The 22,849-nt window shown below is 44.8% G+C and overlaps 1 protein-coding gene across 1 annotated transcript; it reads right to left on the reverse strand.

The window, feature by feature from the left end:
• Positions 1–10,498: 10,498 nt before the first annotated feature.
• On the reverse strand, positions 10,499–16,492 carry LOC123188268 (uncharacterized). The gene is made up of 2 exons (XM_044600319.1): positions 15,829–16,492; positions 10,499–15,729 (listed from the first exon to the last, which is right to left on the reverse strand). Exon 2 carries the CDS (start codon positions 11,938–11,940, stop codon positions 10,831–10,833), a length of 1,110 nt encoding a protein of 369 aa, XP_044456254.1. The 5' UTR covers positions 11,941–15,729; positions 15,829–16,492; the 3' UTR covers positions 10,499–10,830.
• Between the last annotated feature and the right edge of the window lie 6,357 nt (positions 16,493–22,849).

A 22,849-nucleotide genomic window follows, 5' to 3' on the forward strand; every position in this document is an offset into this window, starting at 1 on the left:
ATGCCCGAAGGCCTTGGAGAGCTTGTAGAGAAGCTGAAGGGAGCGCGGCGGCGCTTCCGATTGTGGAAGATGTCGGCCTGCCGTCAAGGCGCCAGGGAGGCCTGGGCCATGGTGAAGACGCGGTACATGAAGGCTGACCCAAACCACATGGCCGAGGTCGGATCCATGGGGCCCGATGGGAAGGAGATCCCTGTGAGCTTAGTATACGGCCAAGTAGAATTGGCCGCAAAGTATTCCCAACAGGACTATAAGCTAGACAGCCTGTTAGATGGTATTGAAGAGGAATACAATCAGTCAGATTGACTATGTAATTTTAATTGATATGTGTAATGCCTTCTAGCCGGATTGTAGATCGTTTGTCATGGCCGACCTTTTCGCTTCAACCCCGGGACCTGACGGTCTGGAGTGTGTCCAAATACCCTTGCGGTTATATAAGAACTGGGGTATGCATGGAGACCAGGCGTAGGGGTCATTAGTGCTTGAACAGACAAGTGCCCAACTAGTTATGTTATATTACATGGTTAGTAAGAAACATCGTCCAGGGAGAATAGTTCCGTTAGGGGTTCCTTTCCCTGGGAGGCATGCCCTAAAGTGCATGTCCATTCTGCGAAAAGAGACGCAGGAAAAACATCTGGGGGCGTATAGATAAATAACTGAAAAAAAAGATCATCTTTAGTTCACCGACCGAATATTCCCTTAAGAACGCTAGCTTTCGGCTTCACCCAGTCTGAGGTACACATCCGGCTGACCCGGCAGTAACAATTGCAGAGGTGCTCCCTTTACCACCTAGCCGAACAATCGAGAACGTAGGGGTAAGCACAGGAGCCAGGCAACCCAGCTTGGCCAAAACTTAAGTCATATCGATGCATATAATGGTGAATAAAAGGTACATGCGGAAGTGTGACACATGTGTTGGGCATGAAGCCCGTATAAATAAGCTTCTGTTTAAAGAAGCCCCTAGGTTTAATGAGCGCGGATAGCGTGTCACTTTATGAGCCTTTAAAGGCTATAAGAGAGAGAGAGGAGAAGGAGAGAAATGTAAGATAGAAAGTATATAAAAAATGGACAGAGGAAGGAGACGAACACAGAGTCCGGCGCTAGGCATAGAATCTTCGGAGACGGGCTGCGTTCCATGGGTTCGGCTCGAGTCGGTTATCCGATGCATCTCGCAGGCGGTACGCTCCACCAGTCAGGACTTGGTCAATTATGAAGGGACCTTCCCACTTGGGCTTGAGTTTGTCCTTTTTCTTGTCCGGCAGGCGTAGAACTAATTCGCCAATGTTGTAATTTTTGGCCCGTACTTCTCTGCTTTGGTATCTTCGAGCCTGCTATTGATAGAATGCGAAACGGGCTTTTGCCACGTCACGCTCTTCCTCCAAGGCGTCTGAACTGTCCTGCCGATCGAGCTCGGCTTCTCTTTCTTCGTACATGCGCACTCGAGGTGAGTCATGAATTATGTCGCAGGGCAAAACTGCCTCTGCGCCGTACACCATGAAGAATGGTGTGTATCCGGTGGTGCGATTCGACATGGTCCGCAGCCCCCAGAGTACGTAGTCGAGCTCCTCTACCCAGTGCGTATTAGATTCCTTAAGGGACCGCACTAATCTGGGTTTGATGCCGCTCATGATAAGACCATTTGCACGTTCGACCTAGCCGTTAGTTTGTGGGTGATATACGGAAGCATAATCGAGCTTGATGCCCATGTTTTTGCACCAGAGTTTTACCTCGTCGGCCGTAAAGTTCGTGCCGTTATCAGTGATGATGTTGTAGGGGACGCCGTAACGGTGTACAACCCCGGATATAAAGTCTATCACCGGTCCGGATTCGGCCGTCTTAACAGGCTTGGCTTCTATCCATTTGGTGAACTTATCCACCATGACCAGTAAGTATTTTTTTTCTTGTGGGTTCCGCCTTTAAGGGGTCCAACCATGTCAAGCCCCCAGACTACGAAGGGCCAAGTGATGGGGATAGTTTGGAGGGCGGTGGGTGGCATATAGTTTTGGTTTGCAAAAAGCTGGCAACCGACGCATCGTTGGACTAAGTCCTGGGCGTCTGCCCGGGCCGTCGGCCAATAAAAGCCTGTACGGAAGGCCTTGCTTACAAGGGACCGAGCTGCAGCGTGATGACCGCCGAGTCCAGCATGAATTTCAGCCAGGAGGTTCCGCCCTTCCTCTTCGGAGATGCACCTTTGAAGGACTCTGGTAGTGCTTTTCTTATAAAGCTCTCCCTCATGGACTTTATAGGCTTTAGATCGCCGCACTATGCAGCGTGCCTCATTTTGGTCCTCGGGGAGTTCCTACCTAGTAAGGTAGGCGAGGAATTGTTCTGTCCACGGGGCGATGACGGCCATTATTACGTGGGCTGAAGGTGTTATTTCATTGGCAGAGCCTCCAATTATGTCAGAGTGTTCGGTGTCGGGCAGTGCGGTTGGGTCCGGGCTGTTATTGCCGGGTTCCCCTTCCCATACTACGGATGGCTTGAACAGCCTTTCCAAGAAGATGTTGGGGGGACTACATCGTGTTTTGCGCCGATGCGTGCCAGGACATCTGCCGCTTGATTATTTTCCCGGGCTAAATGGTGAAATTCGAGCCCTTCGAACCGAGCTGACATTTTTAGGACGGCGTTGCGATAAGCTGCCATTTTTGGATCCTTGGCATCAAAGTCTCCATTTATTTGGGATATTGCGAGGTTCGAGTCCCCGCGCACCTCTAGGCGTTGAATGCCCATGGATACTGCCATCCAGAGACCATGTAAAAGGGCCTCATATTCGGCTGCATTGTTGGAGTCTGTGTACATTATCTGGAGTACGTATTGAACTTTGTCTCCTGTGGGGGACGTCAAAACGACGCCAGCCCCTAGACCAGCCAACATTTTGGAGCCGTCGAAGTGCATGACCCAGTTTGAATATGTGCCGTACTCTTTAGGGAGTTCGGCCTCCGTCCATTCTGCGACAAAGTTGGCCAAAACTTGCGACTTGATAGCTCGTCATGGCTTGTAAGTTATGTCGAACGGAAGGAGCTCAATGGCCCATTTTGCAATCCGGCCCGTCGCATCGCGATTGTTTATAATATCGTTAAGTGGCACTTCCGAGGCTACTGTTATTGAACACTCTTGAAAGTAGTGTCGTAGCTTCCGGGATGCCATAAATACCGCGTACGCAATCTTTTGATAATGCGGGTACCGTGACTTGCATGGAGTAAGGACAGTGGACACATAGTAGACCGGCTTTTGAAGGGGGAATTTGTGTCCGTCCGTTTCTCGTTCGACGACGAGCACGGCGCTTACGACCTGATGGGTTGCTGCAATGTATAATAGCATTGGTTCGCCAATGTTTGGCGCGGCCAGGACTGGGTTTGTTGCCAAGATGGCTTTTATTTCGTCGAGTCCGGCCGTGGCTGCATCCGTCCACTCAAAGTGTTCGGTGCGCCGAAGGAGGCGGTAAAGGGGTAGGGCCTTTTCTCCCAAGCGGGAGATAAAGCGGCTTAGAGCCGCCACCCATCCGGTTAATTTTTGTATTTCTTTGAGGTCCTTCGGGATATCCAATTGTGATAGAGCTTGGATCTTGGCTGGATTTGCTTCAATTCCTTTACCGGATACGATGAAGCCCAAGAGCTTTCCGGCTGGAACGCCGAAAACGCATTTTTCCGGGTTGAGCTTGATGTCGTATGTTCGGAGGTTATCGAATGTTAGCCTCAAGTCGTCTACTAGAGATTCGACATGTCTTGTTTTAACGACCACATCATCTACGTATGCCTCCACTATTTTGCCGATCTGGTTTGCCAGACATGTCTGAATCATGCGCTGATATGTTACGCCGGCGTTTTTGAGCCCGAAGGGCATTGTGTTGAAGCAGAATGGGCCGTATGGTGTGATGAATGCCGTTGCGGCTTGGTCTGACTCTGCCATCTTTATTTGATGGTAGCCGGAGTATGCGTCGAGGAAACACAACGAATCGTGTCCTGCGGTAGCGTCGATAATTTGATCGATGCGGGGGAGAGGGAAGGGATCCTTTGGGCAAGCCTTGTTAAGGTCTTTAAAATCAACGCATAGGCGCCAGGATTTGTCCTTCTTTGGTACCATCACCAGGTTTGCTAGCCAGTCCAGGTGTTTTATATCTTTGATGAATCCGGCCTCCAATAGCTTGGCTAGTTCCTCTCCCATGGCCTGTCTCTTAGGTTCGGAAAAACGCCGAAGAGCCTATTTGACTGGTTTGAATCCTTTTAGGATATTTAAGCTGTGTTCGGCCAGCCTGCGTGGGATTCCTGGCATGTCTGAAGGGTGCCAGGCGAAAATGTCCCAATTCTCTCGTAGGAACTCTCGCAGTGCGGCGTCTACATCAGGGTTTAACTGTGCCCCGATGGAAGCTGTTTTATTGGGGTCCGTTGGATGGACCTGGAATTTGACTATTTCGTCCGCCGGTTTAAAGGAGGTGGACTTGGATCTTTTGTCGAGTATCACATCGTCCCTATTCACCATGAAGCGCAGTGCAGTCAATTCCTCAGCCGCTAGGGCTTCGGATAGCGCCTCGAGGGCCAGTGCGGCTGTCTTGTTTTCTGCGCGGAGTGCTATGTCCGGATCACTAGCGAGAGTGATGATTCCGTTAGGCCCGGGCATCTTGAGCTTCATGTACCCGTAATGGGGTATTGCTTGGAAGATTGTAAATGCTTCCCGCCCTAGCAGAGCGTGATATCTGCTACTGAACGGGGCCACTTGGAATGTGACCCCTTCGGACCTGTAATTATCCGGCGTGTCGAACACCACATCTAGTGTGATTTTTCCTGTACAGCGCGCTTCCCAACTGGGGATTATTCCTCTAAAGGTTGTGCTACTTCGCTCAATGCGGTTCCAGTCTATTTCCATTTTTTGAAGGGTTTCCTCATAAATGAGGTTCAGTCCGCTGCCGCCATCCATGAGTACCTTGGTAAGATGAAAGCCGTCCACTGTTGGACTGAGGACCAATGTGGCTGGTGCTCGGGCTGTTCGGAATTTAGATTCATCACCGGCGTTAAAAGTAATAGCCGTGTCACTCCATGGGTTTATTGTTGCTACTTGGTAGACTTCAGCAAGGCTGCGGAGTGTTCTTTTTCGCATATTATTTGATACGAAAGTCCCGAAGACTGTTAATACCGTACTGGTGTCTCTGGGGTGGCTTTCTGTGGCTTATGGAATTAGAAGATCTTCGCCAATTTTTGCCACCTGCCGGAGTATCCAACATGCTCTAAGGATGTGAGTTGGTGTGGCGCCCTCTGCACTGTGAATTTTACAGGGTCCATTAAGCCATCCTTCCAGTATGGTTCCGTGCCCTGTAGAGGGCTTTTGCTTTTTGGTATTGAACCCGGGTGTCTGGCGATGATGCACCCTTTTATTTCGGACTGGGTTTGTATTCAGGGCCGGATTGTCCCAAAATTTTATTTCGGTTTTCCAGGCGCTTTCCATCGCACAGTACTTTCGTACTATGGACGCCAAGTCAGCGAAGCGTGTAATATCACGGTGACTTATGGCTTTGAGGATTCCCTTGTCCGTGCAATTATTATAGAAAAATGAAATTGTGTCTTCCTCGCGGCAGTCCTTTATCCTGTTCATAACCAGGAGGAATCTGGCCCAGTAATGATGTACTGTTTCTTCGGACTCTTGCCTAATTTGGGATAGATCGCTTATGTACGGGTGGGTGGGTGGAATCAAATCCGAAACCTCACCCAATCTAAGACCCAGGGGCCAAGGAGTTTCCAAACTCGGAGGTTTGGATTCTTGGATGTTGTCCAATGAATCTAGCCCGTCACCTAACTTTAAATTCAGGTCTTGAGTGATGTCCTCCCCTCCGCGGGTATCCGGCTTGGAGGGATCAGGAATCCGGACATAGCTAATCCTTAAGATAGATGAAGGGTCGCCGCACTGTCCCTCTACCACGGCAACGTGATGGGTGACCTGGGGAGAGTTAATCTCTCTCAGATCGGGTTTAGGCCCAATCTGTTCGTAATCCGTAGCGACTCCCAGGGCGGCGATGCGATCCAAGAGCTCGTTTAGGGAAGAGAGCTCCATTGGATCTAGCTGCTCGGCGAATTCCGAGTTGACGTGAAGATTGCTTTCGATGACCCGAGAGGTCATCGTCGGCGCAGCAGTCGAACAGGCGGTCATAAGGAAACCACCTAGCCGGAGAGTTTGGCCGACAGCCAAAGCTCCCTTAGCAACGGTGCCGTCTTTAAAGACGGGATGAGGCATCCTTCCTGATGGCGATGGCACAGAGGAACTCTCAATGAAAGCACCAATGTCGGTGTCAAAATCGGCGGATCTCGGGTAGGGGGTCCCGAACTGTGCGTCTAGGCGGATGGTAACAGGAGGCAGGGGACACAATGTTTTACCCAGGTTCGGGCCCTCTTGATGGAGGTAAAACCCTACGTCCTGCTTGATTAATATTGATGATATGGGTAGTACAAGAGTAGATCTACCGTGAGATCAGAGAGGCTAAACCCTAGAAGCTAGCCTATGGTATGATTGTATGTTCCTACGGATTAAAACCCTACGGTTTATATAGACACAGGAGAGGGCTAGGGTTACACAGAGTCGGTTACAATGGTAGTAGATCTACATATCCGTATCGCCAAGCTTGCTTTCCACGCCAAGGAAAGTCCCTTCCGGACACGGGACGAAGTCTTCAATCTTGTATCTTCATAGTCCAGGAGTCCAGCCGAAGGTATAGTCCGGCTATCCGGACACCCCCTAATCTAGGAAGCCACTAGGGCCACCGTATTCTCTTCACGCCCTCACACAATGCGAGATGCTGTGATTCTGATTCCACTATTGGTGCCCTTGGAGGCGGCGACCGAACCTTTACAAAAAGGTTTGGGTAATCTCCACAACTTAATTAGAGGCTCCCAATGACACCACGAAGATTCACCACAATGGAATATGGCTCCGCGGTGACCTCAACTGTCTAGGGTGCTCAAACACCCAAGAGTAACAAGATCCGCAAAGGATTAGTGTGAGGAATCAATTTTTTTGGGTGAAAGTGTAGATCGGGGTCTTTTCAATCAATCCCTAGAAAATCAACAAGTTTAATTGGATAGGAAGAGAGATCGAGCGAAAATGGAGCTTAGAGCAACAATGAATCTTAGTGAAGGAAGAGGTAGTCAACTTGGGGAAGAAGCATCCCTTATATAGTGTGAAGAAAAATCCAACCGTTACTCACCTACTCAGCCCACGACATGCGGTATTTGCATTTCCCTTCCGCCGCGGCCGAGTGCTCTGCTCTGATTCTCTGTCATCCCTTAATTTCTGTGGGAATCAATCCTCATGAGCCCACAAGGCCACACCCCGCACGCCGCAGAAGCCGATGAACCTCACGGAGCTGCCGCCCTCGCCAAGGCGCGATCCAGCACCACCTTTATCACGCCGTCATCAAGTGGTTGAGTCCCCTGGAGAGGCGTGCTATGTTTAGACACCAATCTCTCTCTCTCTCTCTCTCCCACTATCTTCGCATTAGATGCAGGGCAGTCCGGTATAGCCGGCATGGGAAGGCAGCATCGATTGATTCAGCGGGGAGCAGGGTAATTTTTAGAGAAAAGTATACTTTTCATCCCTTAATTCTTGGCGAAGTCTAGATTTGCTCCCTCAACTTCAAAACCGGACAACTTGCGCCCTTAACTACTGAAACCGGCCAAGATTCATCCCTAGTCACAGTTTTGACCGGTTTTGGTGCTGTCCCAACCCGGTTTTGGCCGTGCTGACTCAAATTCGCATACCTTTTCCAAGTCCGTTTAATGTTTTCAAATTCGGGTATTTTTTCAAATACGTGAACTTTTTAAAAATTTGTGTACTTTTCCAAATCTGCGTACTTTTTCCAAGTTCACGTACTTTTTTTTAAATCCACGTACTTCTTTAAAGTTCCTGTGGTTTTTTTAAATTCATGTAATTTTTAAAAATTGACATACTTATTCCTATTCACGTATATTTTTTTGGGTTTGAAAATTTTATGTGAAATTGAAAACGTATGCGGTTTTGAATATCTTTTACGCGAATTAGAAAAAAATGTGTGGATTTGAAAATTTATGTCAAGTTGAAACAAGTATGAGAATTTCAAACAAAGTTCATGGATTTGAAAGGAACACGGATTTGAAAAAATACACGAACTTTAAAAAGTATGCGGATTTGAAACAAGTACGCGAATTTAAAAAACAAATGGATTTGAAAAAAAAAATACTTGGATTCGATAAAATTACACGAAGTTGAAAAAATACACTGATTTGAGAAAATTACGCAAATTAAAAAAATCATGGATTTGAAAAAGTACACAAATTTCAAAATAGTTCACAGATTTGAAAAAGGTATGTTTATTTTTGAAAAAATTGCACGACCTTGAAAAACTATGTGGATTTGAAAAGAGTGTGTGAATTGTAAAAAGTTCACGGATATGAAAAAATTACGCGAATTTTAGTCGGCACCGGTCAAAACCGGGGTCAGTCAGCACCAAAACCGGTCAAAATCGAGACCAGGGACAAACCTTGTCCGGTTTCGTTAGTTGGGGGTGCAAATTGTCCGGTTTCGGAGTTGAGGGACCAAATCTAGACTTCACCAAGAATTGAGTGACGAAAAGTATACTTTTCTCTAATTTTTATATGGATTCCTGTGGAAAGACAGAGAGGGGCTAGCTGATCTCGACCGGTGTCACCCAAGTGCAGGAAGGCTGCAGGTAAGGTGGTGGACAAGGACGACAGTGATTCAGTGGTTCTTGGCCTTGAGACGCCGGTAAGAAGAGGAGATGCACCTGGCCCTGGGTGACTAAAAACATCAGTGAGTTCTTTTCTGATCATTTAACTAGTGGTGTATGCAGTTTGAGCTGGTGTCAGAATTATAACTTCAAACACTGATTTATCCCCGCTCATTGTGTTGCAGGTTATTTGTGCTTGTTCAGATCTTAGCTACCTACATAAACAGATATAACAAATTCAACTGATTGTCAGATTGAAAAAAGTACGTTACCAGTATCTTCTTGATTTGATTTGTACGTATGTTGTTCAAACATTCGGGGTAATAGCATAGCTGTCATCATCAAACTACTGGAAAAATTATTAGTTGAGCTAAATTGGGATAACGATATGTTATTTCCTGTTACTTGTTTAAATTCTGGTCCAAGAAAAATTCTTGATGGGTTGATTTCACATCTTCCGTGTTAAAACCAATACTGGTATTTAGAAGATACCTTTATTTTATGATGAATAATTTCAACGAGTTATGGTTATTGCGTGTTTTACCTTCATGCAGGTTCACTAGAAAAACTGATGGTTTGGACACAGTTAGTGAGGAAGGACATGCAGATTGACTTCAGCGGGGATTTTCCAGCTTCACACTGTAAGGATCTTTATCAGAGTGTTTTTGTTCACGTAAAGGTAGCAGCTCAAGCATAACATGGATTATTTTCCAATACCTTCTCGAAAAGTGGCAACAACCTTGATCAAGAAATAATCCTTCTTATTCCTTTTGTTTTTAGACATCGGGAAAACCATTGACAATACCTACCCTATTATTGTATTAGTGCTAGCCTCAAACTGAAGAGAAGATGGCCTGAATAGTTTAAGTACAACATGCTCACAGGTTGCCAAAGCCGGAACAACGTCGCGTGTATTCATCATCAACAAGTGATTTCTAGGTGTTTCCCATGTTGTAATTTTTTCTTGGTTTTCATGTATACTTTTTACTAATGCTTTAGTTGATGATTGTATATCTGGTCGAATGTACTTATGTGGTTCTGTTCCATTTCTTTTGTGTAATGAATTTAATTTTGCATTTCCAACGGATGTCAAATATATACTACTTTATGTTTGATTTTGAGCTCCAAGAATCAATGAGATTTATGGAGTGCAATGAAGTAAAAAAAGTATCACTACTGCTGTAACCTAATCTGGCAATGACCTGTATATATTGGAATGAATAATGGACTACCAAGTTTTTGTGTATAAAATGGTAATTTGAAGTCTGCATTCAGAAAGAAGAAATGGGAGCCATTGAGAAAGAAGAAATGGGAGCCAATTTTTTTCATGTCGTAGTAAAACTTGATTTTCTACATGTCCCACTTTAATTTGAAAATTCTCACGGAACTTGAAACCTGAACCTAATAGTGAGTTATCGAGTTTGTGATACATCTGCTAGCATACTTGTTGACCCTGGTTCTACTCACTTTTGGTGTTGGGCAAGTTGAGTACTCCCTCTGTCCCAAAATATAAGGCGCGCTATTTTCGTGCTGGTGATGTTCGTCTTTCACCATATATACTGAGTTATATGCATCCAGAATTTATAAATGGCACTGTTGAATTCATCTTGCAAATTTCTTTCATTTCATATATCATAATGCTAATTTTGTGAACATATTATAAGTACAATTCACCAAAAGTTGTACGCATTGACCAGTGAAATGTAAGGACGCCTAATATTTTGGGATGGAGGAAGTACTAAGATTTGGCACAATTGTATATGTTTGAATCTTTTGCACATTTTGGAAGAAAGAAAAATAATATTCCCGCACACCACTGGGTGTTATCGAGCATATAGGTCAAGTTTTTGTAGATTTCATATTTGATGTTCATCGTGCATTGCACGTGCTTGATTACTAGTATGCTAAAAGGGAGACACTACAACATTGGCCATCTGCCCCTTATACAAATCTGCTGAAGAAGAAACCATGAAAGCACACTTTTTCTTCTACTCCCTCCTTCCCAAAATTCTTGTCTTAGATTTGTCTAGATACATCCGTATTTAGACAAATCTAAAACAAGAATTTTGAGACGAAGAGAGTACTATTTTTGTAGTAATACCTATTGGTCGAGGCTGAATATTTAGTTACATCCAGAATGTTGCATGAGAGAAATGACGAGTGTTCTTGGACACTGCATAGGACCTAGTGCCACGGCGACCCTTAGTTTGGAGCTCTCCCATGTGGTCATACTTGAGGCCAAACAAGGTGACATGGAGCACAGTGTCGATGGCTTCCTTGCTGGATACGATGTTCTCGACGAGGCAAAACCTGCTATCGCCCATGTAGGTAAGAGTGACATCCTTGTGCCGGCCACCCTCCATGTAATGCTCCTCGTTGTTGCGGCGAAACAGCTTCTCCTTGAGCACCCTGCATTCCAACGGCCATTTGGTGGTGGCGCTGCGTGAGGCAACCTGACAGCAGCAAACATATCCAGCGCCCTTGCGATCCGTCCCAACCCATGCATTTAGCTCTGCGTCGAAGAAGGCTTGGCCTTTGAAGGGCAAAACCCAGTCGTCCCCAAGGCCTGTCCACACGCCGTTGCTCGTGTCCAAGGAGTGGGTTCCCTGCTTCCTTGTAGACATGAAGATGGTACGTCCGTCCGGGTGCAACGCGTAGCCGACGATGTCTACTCCGTTGAAGGGTGGCTGTGACTGCACTTTGTTCCAGGACCAATCCATGTATGGATCCCATATGTTGTCTGCGGCGACTCTGCGCCACGACAAGGCTTGCAAACATGGGAGATGAGGCAAGTCTGCGGTTGTCAAGACATATATCGTTTTGCCGACAGCTATGCTAGTCGCTAGGGGATCAATCCCACGTGGAAAACGCGGGCCCACGGTGAGGGCTGCGGTCTCCGTGTCGTAGATGACGGCTGGGGGAGCGTGGTCGCCGCGGTTATGCGGGTTGGTGTCGACCAAGATGTTGGTGCCCACGGCGGTGAACTCCATACGGCCACACATCGGCGTCTTTATCCGGATGGCAGCGTGCTCCAGAAGCTTGTGCTCTCCTCCGCCTCCTTGTGTATCCTCCAAGATGTCGTCGGCGTCAAGCTTGTGGATGCTGTACCCGCCCTCCCAGTCATCCACCGCCAGATAAAGGTGCTGCTTCCGCGGCAGCCTCTCGGCATGATCATTATTCCGTCGCCGCCGCTTAGACGACGAGCACGAGGACCTCTCATCCAAACTGCCGCCCATCACGTCCACAAGAAATTTCTTTCCCAACAAGGATTTCTACTCATCCAGTCGAAATCGAAAGCCTACTGATTGAAGCGGTCGGAGATTGGTTTATATAGAGGCTGGCTGGGAGGGAAGAGTTCGAGTCGGAATCTACGACGGAAACTGATTCCAAGTCGGTTCGGCTTGCCACCACTAGCTACTCCGTCAGCGACAAAGCAGCAGGCGGTTTTGAATCCGGAAAAACTAACGCCCACGGCAACTTGCACATGGCTCACACCGTTCGTTACGACGGCTCCGCTGTCACGAACGATTTCGTTCGGGTGGAATTGCCCAAATCACGAACGCCCTCCCCCAAGGCCCTTACATGGCCTTTTCCCTATAAAAACGAAAAGAAAAAAAACATTTTGTTTTCTTTTTTGGGAAAAAACAAAAAAAATGCTTGAAAGCAGAAAAATGACATGAAAATTGCCGTGGCGTATGGACATTAAAATATGAGCTAAAAATTGCCATGGCATATGGACATTAAAATTTTCCATGGTATTTTAAGTAAAATTGCCATGCTTGTATAAAGAAATTTGTCATGCATATAAGCATAACACAAATCATCACCAGAAAATGCAAAATGATATATGTATATTAAAAATATATGAAATAAATTTGCCATGGCCACAGTTTAAAAAAATTCACATGGTCCATGCACTAGAAAATGCCATGATGCATAAGATAAATTTGCCATGAGCCCATGACCGTCAACTAAATTTGCCATCGTCCCATAAAAAGTAGATAATTGTACTATGTTCAGGAGATAAAAAGTGTCCATGGCCAATTACTATTTTTGCCATGATCCGTTAAACTAAATTTTTCATGGCAAAATTTCGACATGTATGTTAAACGTAAATTTGCCATGGAAAAGTACAAATTGCCATGTCAATAAAAGATAAAATTTGCCATGGCGATTTAGGTAAATTTGCCATGTCAAGGTGAATCTGGCATGGCAAAATAGAAAATTAAAATTTCCATGTCATGCTACAACTAAATGATGGCAAATGCACATATCGTGTTGGGATGCATTTTTTGGAGTACTAATCACAAATCAAGTTGATGAATTTTGTTCACAGCATGGCAAGTTCATATCTGGTCACATGGCAAATTCATTAAAAAAACATTCTGTTATCACAAAAAAAAGCATGGTAAAAGTGTATAAAATCTTTGAAATGTCCACATGGCAAAACTATGAAAATTTTCGGACCTGTTACATGGGCAAAATTATGTACTCCAAGACATGGAAAAATTTATGCATATTCGGTGTACAAAAGACACGGAAAATTTATGCATTTTTATCCACTAACTGAAAATTGCCATGGCAAAATAGAAAATTAAAATTTCCATGTCATGCTACAACTAAATGATGGCAAATGCACATATCGTGTTGGAATGCATTTTTGGAGTACTAATCCACAAATCAAGTTGATGAATTTTGTTCACAGCATGGCAAGTTCATATCTTGTCACATGGCAAATTCATTAAAAAACATTCTGTTTTCCCAAAAAAAAGCATGGTAAAAGTGTATAAATCTTTGAAATGTCCACATGGCAAAACTATGAAAATTTTCGGACCTGTTACATGGGCAAAATTATGTACTCCAAGACATGGAAAAATTTATGCATATTCGGTGTACAAAAGACACGGAAAATTTATGCATTTTTATCCACTAACTGAAAATTGCCATGGCAAAATAGAAAATTAAAATTTCCATGTCATGCTACAACTAAATGATGGCAAATGCACATATCGTGTTGGAATGCATTTTTTGGAGTACTAATCACAAATCAAGTTGATGAATTTTGTTCACAGCATGGCAAGTTCATATCTTGTCACATGGCAAATTCATTAAAAAACATTCTGTTTCCCCAAAAAAAAGCATGGTAAAAGTGTATAAAATCTTTGAAATGTCCACATGGCAAAACTATGAAAATTTTCGGACCTGTTACATGGGCAAAATTATGTACTCCAAGACATGGAAAAATTTATGCATATTCGGTGTACAAAAGACACGGAAAATTTATGCATTTTTATCCACTAACTGAAAATTGCCATGGCAAAATAGAAAATTAAAATTTTCCATGTCATGCTACAGCTAAATGATGGCAAATGCACATATCATGTTAGAATGCATTTTATGGAGTACTAATCACAAATCAAGTTTATGAAATTTGTTCAAAACATGGCAAGTTCATATCTGGTCACATGGCGAATTCACTAAAAAACCATTTTTTTTCCCAAAAAAGCATGGTAAAAGCGTATAAAATCTTTGAAATGTCCACATGGCAAAACTATGAAAATTTTCAGACCTGTCACATGGGTAAATTATGTACTACAGGACATGGAAAAATTTGTGCATATTTGGTGTACAAAAGACATGGAAAATTTATGCATTTTATCCACTAAATGGAAATTGCCATGGCAAAATGAAGGTATATTTGGCATGAAGAATGAGAAGTAAAAATTTCCATGAATAATAAGTAAAATTTGCCATCCATGCATAAGTAAAATTTCCGTGGCAAATGAAAGTTAAAATTTGCCATGGCAAAAATAATAAACAATAACTTGCCATGGCAATAAAAAGGTGAATTTGTTGTGGGCTTTGAAAGTAAATTTCCCATGGCTATACAAGTTAATTTGCCATGGACTATAAAATAAATTTGCCATGGGCTATCAAATTAAATTTCCATGGGATTTAAAAGTTAGTTTTCCCATGGTTGTACAAGTTAATTTGCCATGTACTATAAACTAAATTTGCCATGTGGTATGAAATTAAATTGACATGGCTATAAAAGTTAAAAATTTGTCATGCTTTTTGTCATGGCAGATTGATAATAAAATTTACCATCGCATTTTAATAAAAAAATTCATGGTTGTATGAGAAATTTGTCGTGTGTGTAAAAGAAGAACAAATTATGAACAAAGAATTGCCATGGTAGATTTATAATAAAAATTGCCATGGTTTTCTAATTAAAATTTCCATGGTTGTATGAGAAATTTGCCATGTGTGTAAAAAAATAACAAATTATGAACAAAGAGCCATGGCAAAAGTTAATTTTGCAGTGGTAAGTAATGTAAATTTGCCATGGCAAAAACATGTTGCCATGGTTAGTTGAGAAAAAAATGTTTTCTTGGCATGTAAGAACTTAGAAAAGAATGTTGTCTATCTTTAGGATCTAAAAATTGCCATGATGGTAAAATTAGTATAGATTTGTTGCCATGCTGCCAAAATGAAGACCTGGAAAAGCATGCTCCCAAGTATATCAAGAATGTCATTCCTCTGCAATTTCAACATTGTTTTGCCAAGGCAACTACTGTTGCATGTTTTGCCATATTTTCAACTTGTTTTACCATGATGTCAACAAGAATTAGCCATGGGAACTACTAAAATCTGAAGAGTATAGGTTTTCAACATGATTAGTAGTATACAGCTGCTGCTACATACTGTCTAATTAAAGCAGATTCGTTCATTAGCCACTTATAATCTATCATCCACCAAACTCTTCAGTGCATCAATAATAGTGTGGTGAAAACTAAACAACAATCCAGGTGCTTATTGATAGTAGTATCTCAGTGTACACGACTAATCAGGCAGACACACGCGCTAGTAGTTAATCATGGTTACTGCGTGAGCCGGACCTGCGCCGCGGTGGTGAGGTGCGGGAAGTCGTTGGCGATGAGGGGCCTCATGGCGTCCACGTACCTCAGGTCGGCCGCCTTCCGAACCAGATCGACGAACTTGCCCTGCCCTGTTGCGATCCCAACCTGCATACCAAGCACCCACAAAAAGATCACATACAAAGTCAATAATGGCGCACTCATTTCCCAGATCAATCAATGGAGTAACTGGCCGGAGCATCGAACCTGGATGACGAGGAGGTTTGGAATGCGAAGGACCCGTCATACGTGACGCACCGCAGGGCCGCAACCTTCCGTGACGCCATTATTGAACGCGGCGAGGACGCCCGGCCGCACCGGAGGTGAGCAGCGTCGTCGATGGGGACCTCCCCGGAGGCGGGAGCGGAGTCGCCCGGAGCAGAGCCATCGACGGCTCACCTCGTTGGTGCGCGCGCGGGGCAGGGACTCACCACAGCCGGCATGACCAGCGCTTCGATGGGGACCTCCCCGGAGGCGGCGGCGCCTCGACCTCCCCGGCAGCCTCAGCGACCCGTGCACCGCGGATCCCCGACGAACGCCATCCCGCAGCACCGGCCACCGCCAAATCCGCAGGTCAGGCCACCAACGCCACGGCCCGGCAACGCCAGGATCTCGTCGAGATCGAACCCAAGGGGCGCGGCCGTGGCTACCTTCTCCGGGAGAGCCCAGTCCCTACGCCGTGCGCAGGCGTGGAGAGAGATGGGAGGGAGGTCAGGGAGGAGATGGGAAGGAGGAGAAGGAAGTAGAGGCAGGTGGAGCGCGGGGCGGCTCACCGGCGGCTTGCCTCACGACCAGCTGCCGGAGGAGGCGGCTGGAGATGGGAGAGGAGTAGGTGAGTTGGGGGTGGGGGATTGAGCGAGTGGAGGAGGTGGATGATAGGACTGGGTTCACGTTCGCGTCGACTGTTTGTTTCACCGAACGAGCTTCCTGGCTGACGTGTCCTCTCCGGTGTTTTGAGATTGGTGCAACTAATCTGACGGCAGAAAAGTCGTTCGTAACGAGGTTGCAAACATAGCACGTTCGGGAGTTATTCCGAAAAGATTCACACATGTATGCATGCGGTGACGTGGCATAATCTGTATGTTATAAAACGTGTGGGCGAATTTGGCTCACACACCACACATGTGGATGTTAGTGTTGTTCTTTGAATTGGGCCGAGTTATTCCGGGTCAGTTAATAATAAGCCCACCAAGGTGGCTGATGCAAAAAAAATATTGGCTGGTGAATAACTCCAACACACAACCTAACGTTCGACAAGTGATGTCTGGACCAACTAAGCTGGATCGCGAGATATTAGAATACAATGTTTATTAAAGCTTCCATTTGCGCGTGGAAGATGAGGACGAAAAGAAAGAGATCGGCCATGATTGAGGACTCAAGAAGGATTCCATCTATGAAAGATATGAAGGAAAATGATCTATGTCTGGGAAGGAGATCGCATGCATGGTTGGTGATCCTGGACGTCACAACTCAATTATGAGTCAGGAGTATATAAAAAACATGTGTACAGATTTTTAATGGAACATGCAAGTTGAGTTTAACGTAAACACATACAAAATTAGATGTCTTTGCAGTAGAAAAAAATACTTAGATCATGGCCGATCAAGATTATGAATATTCAAAAAATTAATGGGATGTACTAACATGCGGCTTATACAACATCACCCACGGCGGACATGACAGTAGCATGCAATCGGATCATCATCACCTGTGCGGCCGGTCTCCCAGATCAGACAGTGTGGCGCCCACCGCGTTAGAAGGCATGATCAGACCCGTTCATAAAGAATACAACTTGTTTTATATATGAATTGCCAAATAATAATAAAGTAAGATTAAAGTTAAAGTAAAGTATAATCCAATTCCAATCAAAGTAGACTATAAGTTTTTTAAGAACAATAAGATATTCGACAATAAAATTTAATATCAATAGTTACTTCGCCTCATATACTGAGACAATTTTTAATTAAGCTCCAAAAATATCATAATTTTGCTACATGGTCCGAGGCTTATTCAGTTAATGAGTTGATAAATTTCTTCTTTCTGTCTAAATTTGTTGAACCCCTTCATTTGTAACTGAATTCGTAAGTGTTTTGTTGAGGTGCACATGCCACGGTTGAACTACTTCTTTATATCAGAACTGCCGATGTCAAGAACTAAGATATGCTGTTGTAATACTAATATTTGACGTATCAAAATATTTTAACTCAAGAGAAAAATATTATGTATAACACACGCAAAAAAAAATGTCTAAATCACAATAAAAAGTCATCATTTTTTGTTGGCCATATGCTATATTTTTTTAGAACAAAATAAATCGTTTCCCTTATTTTTCTGCTCGACTCAAAAGCACTCGTCACCAAAGTAAAAGGAGTCGGACTCGGAGTCCCTGTTATGTGCGACACAAACTTCGCACTTTTCTCTGTTATATTATACTCCCTCCATTCTAAAATATAGTGCGCCCGCGCTTCCCGAGGTCCAACTTTGACCATAAATTTAACCAACAAGACCGACTGCGGCAGGAGAAAAAATTGTATAATTGAAAACTTCTTTCGAATACGAATTCACTGATATAACTTTTGCTCCCGCCGCAATCGGTCTTACTAGTTAAATTTACGGTTAAAGTTGAAACACGAGGATAGAGAAAGCACTATATTGTGGAATGGAGGGAGTACAAAGATGGAGGATCTTTGTACAACGCTCCTAATATTATGTTCTTCCTCATGTGACAGCGTGGAGGATTTCAATGAGTTTGTTGATGTCGGCATGTGCAGTGATGTGAGTCATTGCATTAGTGAAGTGAGGCTTTTTGTCTCCCGTTGCAATGCACGGACATTTGTACTAGTAGTAAGTAATAATAAGTAAGAAAATACTATGCATATAGCGTTTCATTTCGTTCGTAGCCCCCTTTTTCCGTGGAGCCCACCTAAGTTTTGCCGAGATTACTGTCGATGCCCCTTTTTTCCCTTTCCACAACGTTACCCGTTTTGGTTCCTTTGCTCTACCCAGCCCGTTAGAAATTATGGGACCCACGTGTCTTACCATAACCAACAATTGAGCGAAATCACTAGTTGAGGAGTACTCGTTGCAAAGATCATTCCAACTCCCCAGGTTGCGACAAGTGGCGCACATGCAGCGCGCCATTTGTCGCAACCTGGGAGTTTTTTCTTTTTCGTAGATTCGTTTATTCAAAACATTTTATTTCTCAAACCGTGCGTCCAAATCTTGAACCGCTTTCACTGTTGGATTTCCCGCATCGAGATCTTCAAAACTAGATCCCATGTTCATAGGTTTTGATGAACTTTTTTCATGAAAAAACCGGACAAAAAAACAAACCGGGAGCACGGGTTTTTTCCCTTTCCGAAAGACGCACGCCTGTGCCTCTCATGAAATGACAACCGTGCCTCTCGCAGAAGCAAAATCGTAACTCTCGAGGAAGAAAAAAAACACGTTTTCTTTCGTTTCCGAGGAGGCACGCCGTGACTCTCATGAAAGCACACCGTGCCTCTCGCGGAAGTAAAACCGTGACTCTCGCGAAAGAAAAAAAAACAGAAAACACGTTTTTTCCGTTCCCGAGAGGCACGGCCGTGACTCTCACGAAAGCACAACCGTGTCTCTCGCGGAAGCAAAACCGTGACTCTCGCGAAAGGAAAAAAACGAGAAAACGTGTTTTTTCTCTTTCAAGAGGCATGGCCGTGACTCTCGCGAAAACACACCCGCGCCTCTCACGGAAGCAAAACCGTAACTCTCGCGAAAGGAAAAAAACAGAAAACATGTTTTTTCCCGTTTATGAGAGGCACGGTCGTGACTCTCGCGGAAGTAAAACCGTGACTCTCGCGAAAGGAAAAAAGAAAACATGTTTTTCGCGTAAAAAAATCTTTTTTTCGAAATTTTTTTGATCGAAAAGCTAAGGAAGACCGGTGGAAAACCAAAGCGTTGAAAAAACCCTGGGAAAACCGTTTAAATAGCCGAAAACGCATGCGGAAAAATAAAAAAATAAAATCTGGAGGGAGCGTCCAGAGCGCGACACGTGGCGAATGGCTGAGAGCGCGCCAAGTGTCGTTGATCATTGTGAGGCTCCCGAAGGAGCGCTCGTTAACTAGTGGCTCCCCCAATTGAGCTGTTCCGTATGCGTTTTGATATTTTTGCGTGGGTGTGCCTGATAAGAGAATCTCCAACCGGCCCGCTCAAACCGCCTCCAAACATCGGGGCGGACAGCCCGGACACGAACTGGGCTAAAAACATGCACCCAACCATTCCTCCCAAATCCAGTCCAAACACCCGGGCTGGCCGGCAAATCCCAAAGCCAGCCATATATGTGGGGAGGGTTTGGGGCCGCCCGGACCCACCCTATTTCAACCTCCCAAATCCAGTCCAAACACCCGGGCTGGCCGGCAAATCCCAAAGCCAGCTATATGGTCTGAAACCCTTGTGCTCATTCTTCCTCCTCCACTCTCTTTGCTCTCGCCGCACCTCCTGCTCCGCTGCCTTTCCAATCGTATACCTGGCACTGCCGACAAACTAGGCGAAAGGATCCTGGCCCTCCGTGTTCGCCGTTCATCCGCTCGGCATGCTTCCCGCCTCGCCGCTCTTCCTCCGGTACATTTTACATGGACGGACATCCACCTTGCCCTGCAAGTGTTTGTCTAATTGTTGGCGTCGGATTATTGATTGTCCGAATTCGTAGGCATGTATTCGTTCGAGGATGAGCACGATTACTCGGTCGTAGATGACTTCATGTACAAAGAATTCATTGATGATTCAAGTAAGAGCGAGATGGATTACGATGTCGATGAGGATGACACAATGTCAATGATGAGCATCCAAGAAGAATTGGAGAAGAGCGATGAGAATGTCCTCAACTTCTGCGGGTCGATTAAGAGCAGGACTGTTGTGCTCCGTGATAGGCTCAAAGGCACGCGTGCTCTCTATGATGATTATTTCCATCCTGATCCGGTCTTCCATGAGGGTTTTTTCCAGCGTCGATTCCGGATGAGCTCACGAATCTTTTGGCGCATACATGAAGAAGTGACGAAGTATGATGACACTAGTACACAACCCCGCATTAGAGCCGGCCTCATTACACAGGCCTGAGCCGGTTAGGCCAAACCGACTCTAGCCCATGGTCTCTAATAAAGATTCCAAATAGAGATGGTTAGCCAGTACCGGCTATAATGAACGAACCCCTTAGACGGCTACAAAAAACAACCGTCTCGGATGATAATTCGTTTCGAGATGACTATTATTCCTGACCATCTGTGATAATATTCCTGTAGCGACGGCTATTATTCACGGTCGCCTTTAATGTTGTTTCCTGGAGAGACGGCTGTTATTCACGTCTGTCTATAATAATATTTTGCAGAGAGACGGGTTTCTTTCATGTCCGTCTATAATAATATTTCATAGAGAGACGGGTTTCTTTCATGTCCGTTTGTAATAATATTTGTATGGGAGACGGCTTCGTTTTGCCGTCGTCTATAATTAACAACTAGGCTCATCATTCGTTACTCTGCTCAAATCCGTGAGCTCGACGCGATGCCCTCAAGGAAAATGGAGTCGGCTGACCCCAGCGCCAAGAAGATGAGGCTCCCGCTAGCGGCGACGCCTGTTGTAGATCCCACACCCGGCATCGCGGGGAGAAGTGGCAAGCCCGCCCCCCACCGGATCCCAGGAACCCGTAGAATCTCGGGTGGACCGCATTAGCGATCTCCCACACGCCATCCTTGGGGAGATCATCTCGCTTCTCCCCATCAAGGGTTGCTGCCGCACCCAAGCCCTCTCAATTCGGTGGCGCCCTGTATGGCGCGCCGCGCCCCTTAATCTCGACTGTCATCAGCTACCTGTCTTTAATGATTTTGAACTCCCCAGAGCCATCATCTCCTTTCACCAGGGCTCCGTTCAAAGCCTCTGCATCCCGTCATGGTACCTGAGCAAGCATACCATGCCCTGCACGACGGACGCCTGGCTAAAATCCCCTGAATTCACAGAACTACAGCTGCTTGAGTTCTACTATTCCCCCGGAAATCACCTACCAGATACCGAACGACATGTACTTGTGCCCTCAGCACCGATGTCCATCTCGTGGTTTTCCTCCTCTCTCTCCATACCGCCATCTTTGCGCTGTGCTACCTACCAGACAATCTAGTACTAAACTTTCAACTCTCATTTCTCAAAAAACTTTCACTTGTGCGGGTTCGTATATCGGAGGTCTCATTGCACAACATCATCCACTCTGGTTGCCCTACCCTGGAGTGCTTGGTGCTTGTTTTCACAGTTAGAATCGGTTGTCTCCAAATAAAGTTGCCTAACCTTGTAAGAATTGGAATTTCTTTTGACAGAAGGCAGCTCCTCATCCAAGATGTCCCTTCACTTCAAAGGTTGATCCTTGATTCTAGTTATTCACCATCGCAAATAACCGTTATTTGTGCGCCTAAACTAGAGAACTTGGGTGTAATACATGATCTATGTGCTCATTTCAAGATGGTGTTTGGCTCCACGGTTCTTCAGGTACTGTATATTATCATCTACACTTGTAGCCATAAGCTGCATTTTAAATTTCTGCGCATAAGTTATATGTCATCTTGGAGTACACATTTTGTACTAATATTATGTTCTATGCTCAATGAAGAGTTTCTCCATGGATAGTCTATCAATGGTGCTGGATTTTATCAAGATCTTATATATCCAAATGAATAGTTTTGATCTGAACAAAATTATTGGCTTGCTGCAATGTTTTCCATGTCTGAAGAAGTTGCATATAAAGGTGATAACTTCACGCACATTGGAAGCCCACATATAGTGTACTAGAATTAACCGTTCAACTGTTGCTCTTTCGACACTTTTTTTAGACCTTAACTGTTTTCAATCTTTATGTCTATTTAGGCAACAAGACGGGGTAAGAAAGTTATAACCAATCGGTGGATTCGTAAGTACCGGGATTTTCTCACTTCTCATGACATTCAATTGAAGACAATAACGCTGAAAAGATATGTAGCCAACCATGCAAACACTAGATTTGTCACATTCTTCCTGCTGAATGCGAGGTTACTATTGTTCGTCACGCTTAAGTTTATCAGCGGCATGGTTTCGACGGATGGGTATGTCGAAGAGCAAAAAAAGGAGTTTTAGGTGGACAAAAGAGCTTCTGAACGTACCAGGCTTCTATTTACAACATCTTGTGGTCATAATCCAGTAAATTTTACGACCCAGGATGTTTATTCTGTGGACCTGA

This window comes from Triticum aestivum, chromosome 2A, assembly GCF_018294505.1.
Source record: "Triticum aestivum cultivar Chinese Spring chromosome 2A, IWGSC CS RefSeq v2.1, whole genome shotgun sequence".
NCBI classification, from domain to species: Eukaryota; Viridiplantae; Streptophyta; class Magnoliopsida; order Poales; family Poaceae; genus Triticum; species Triticum aestivum.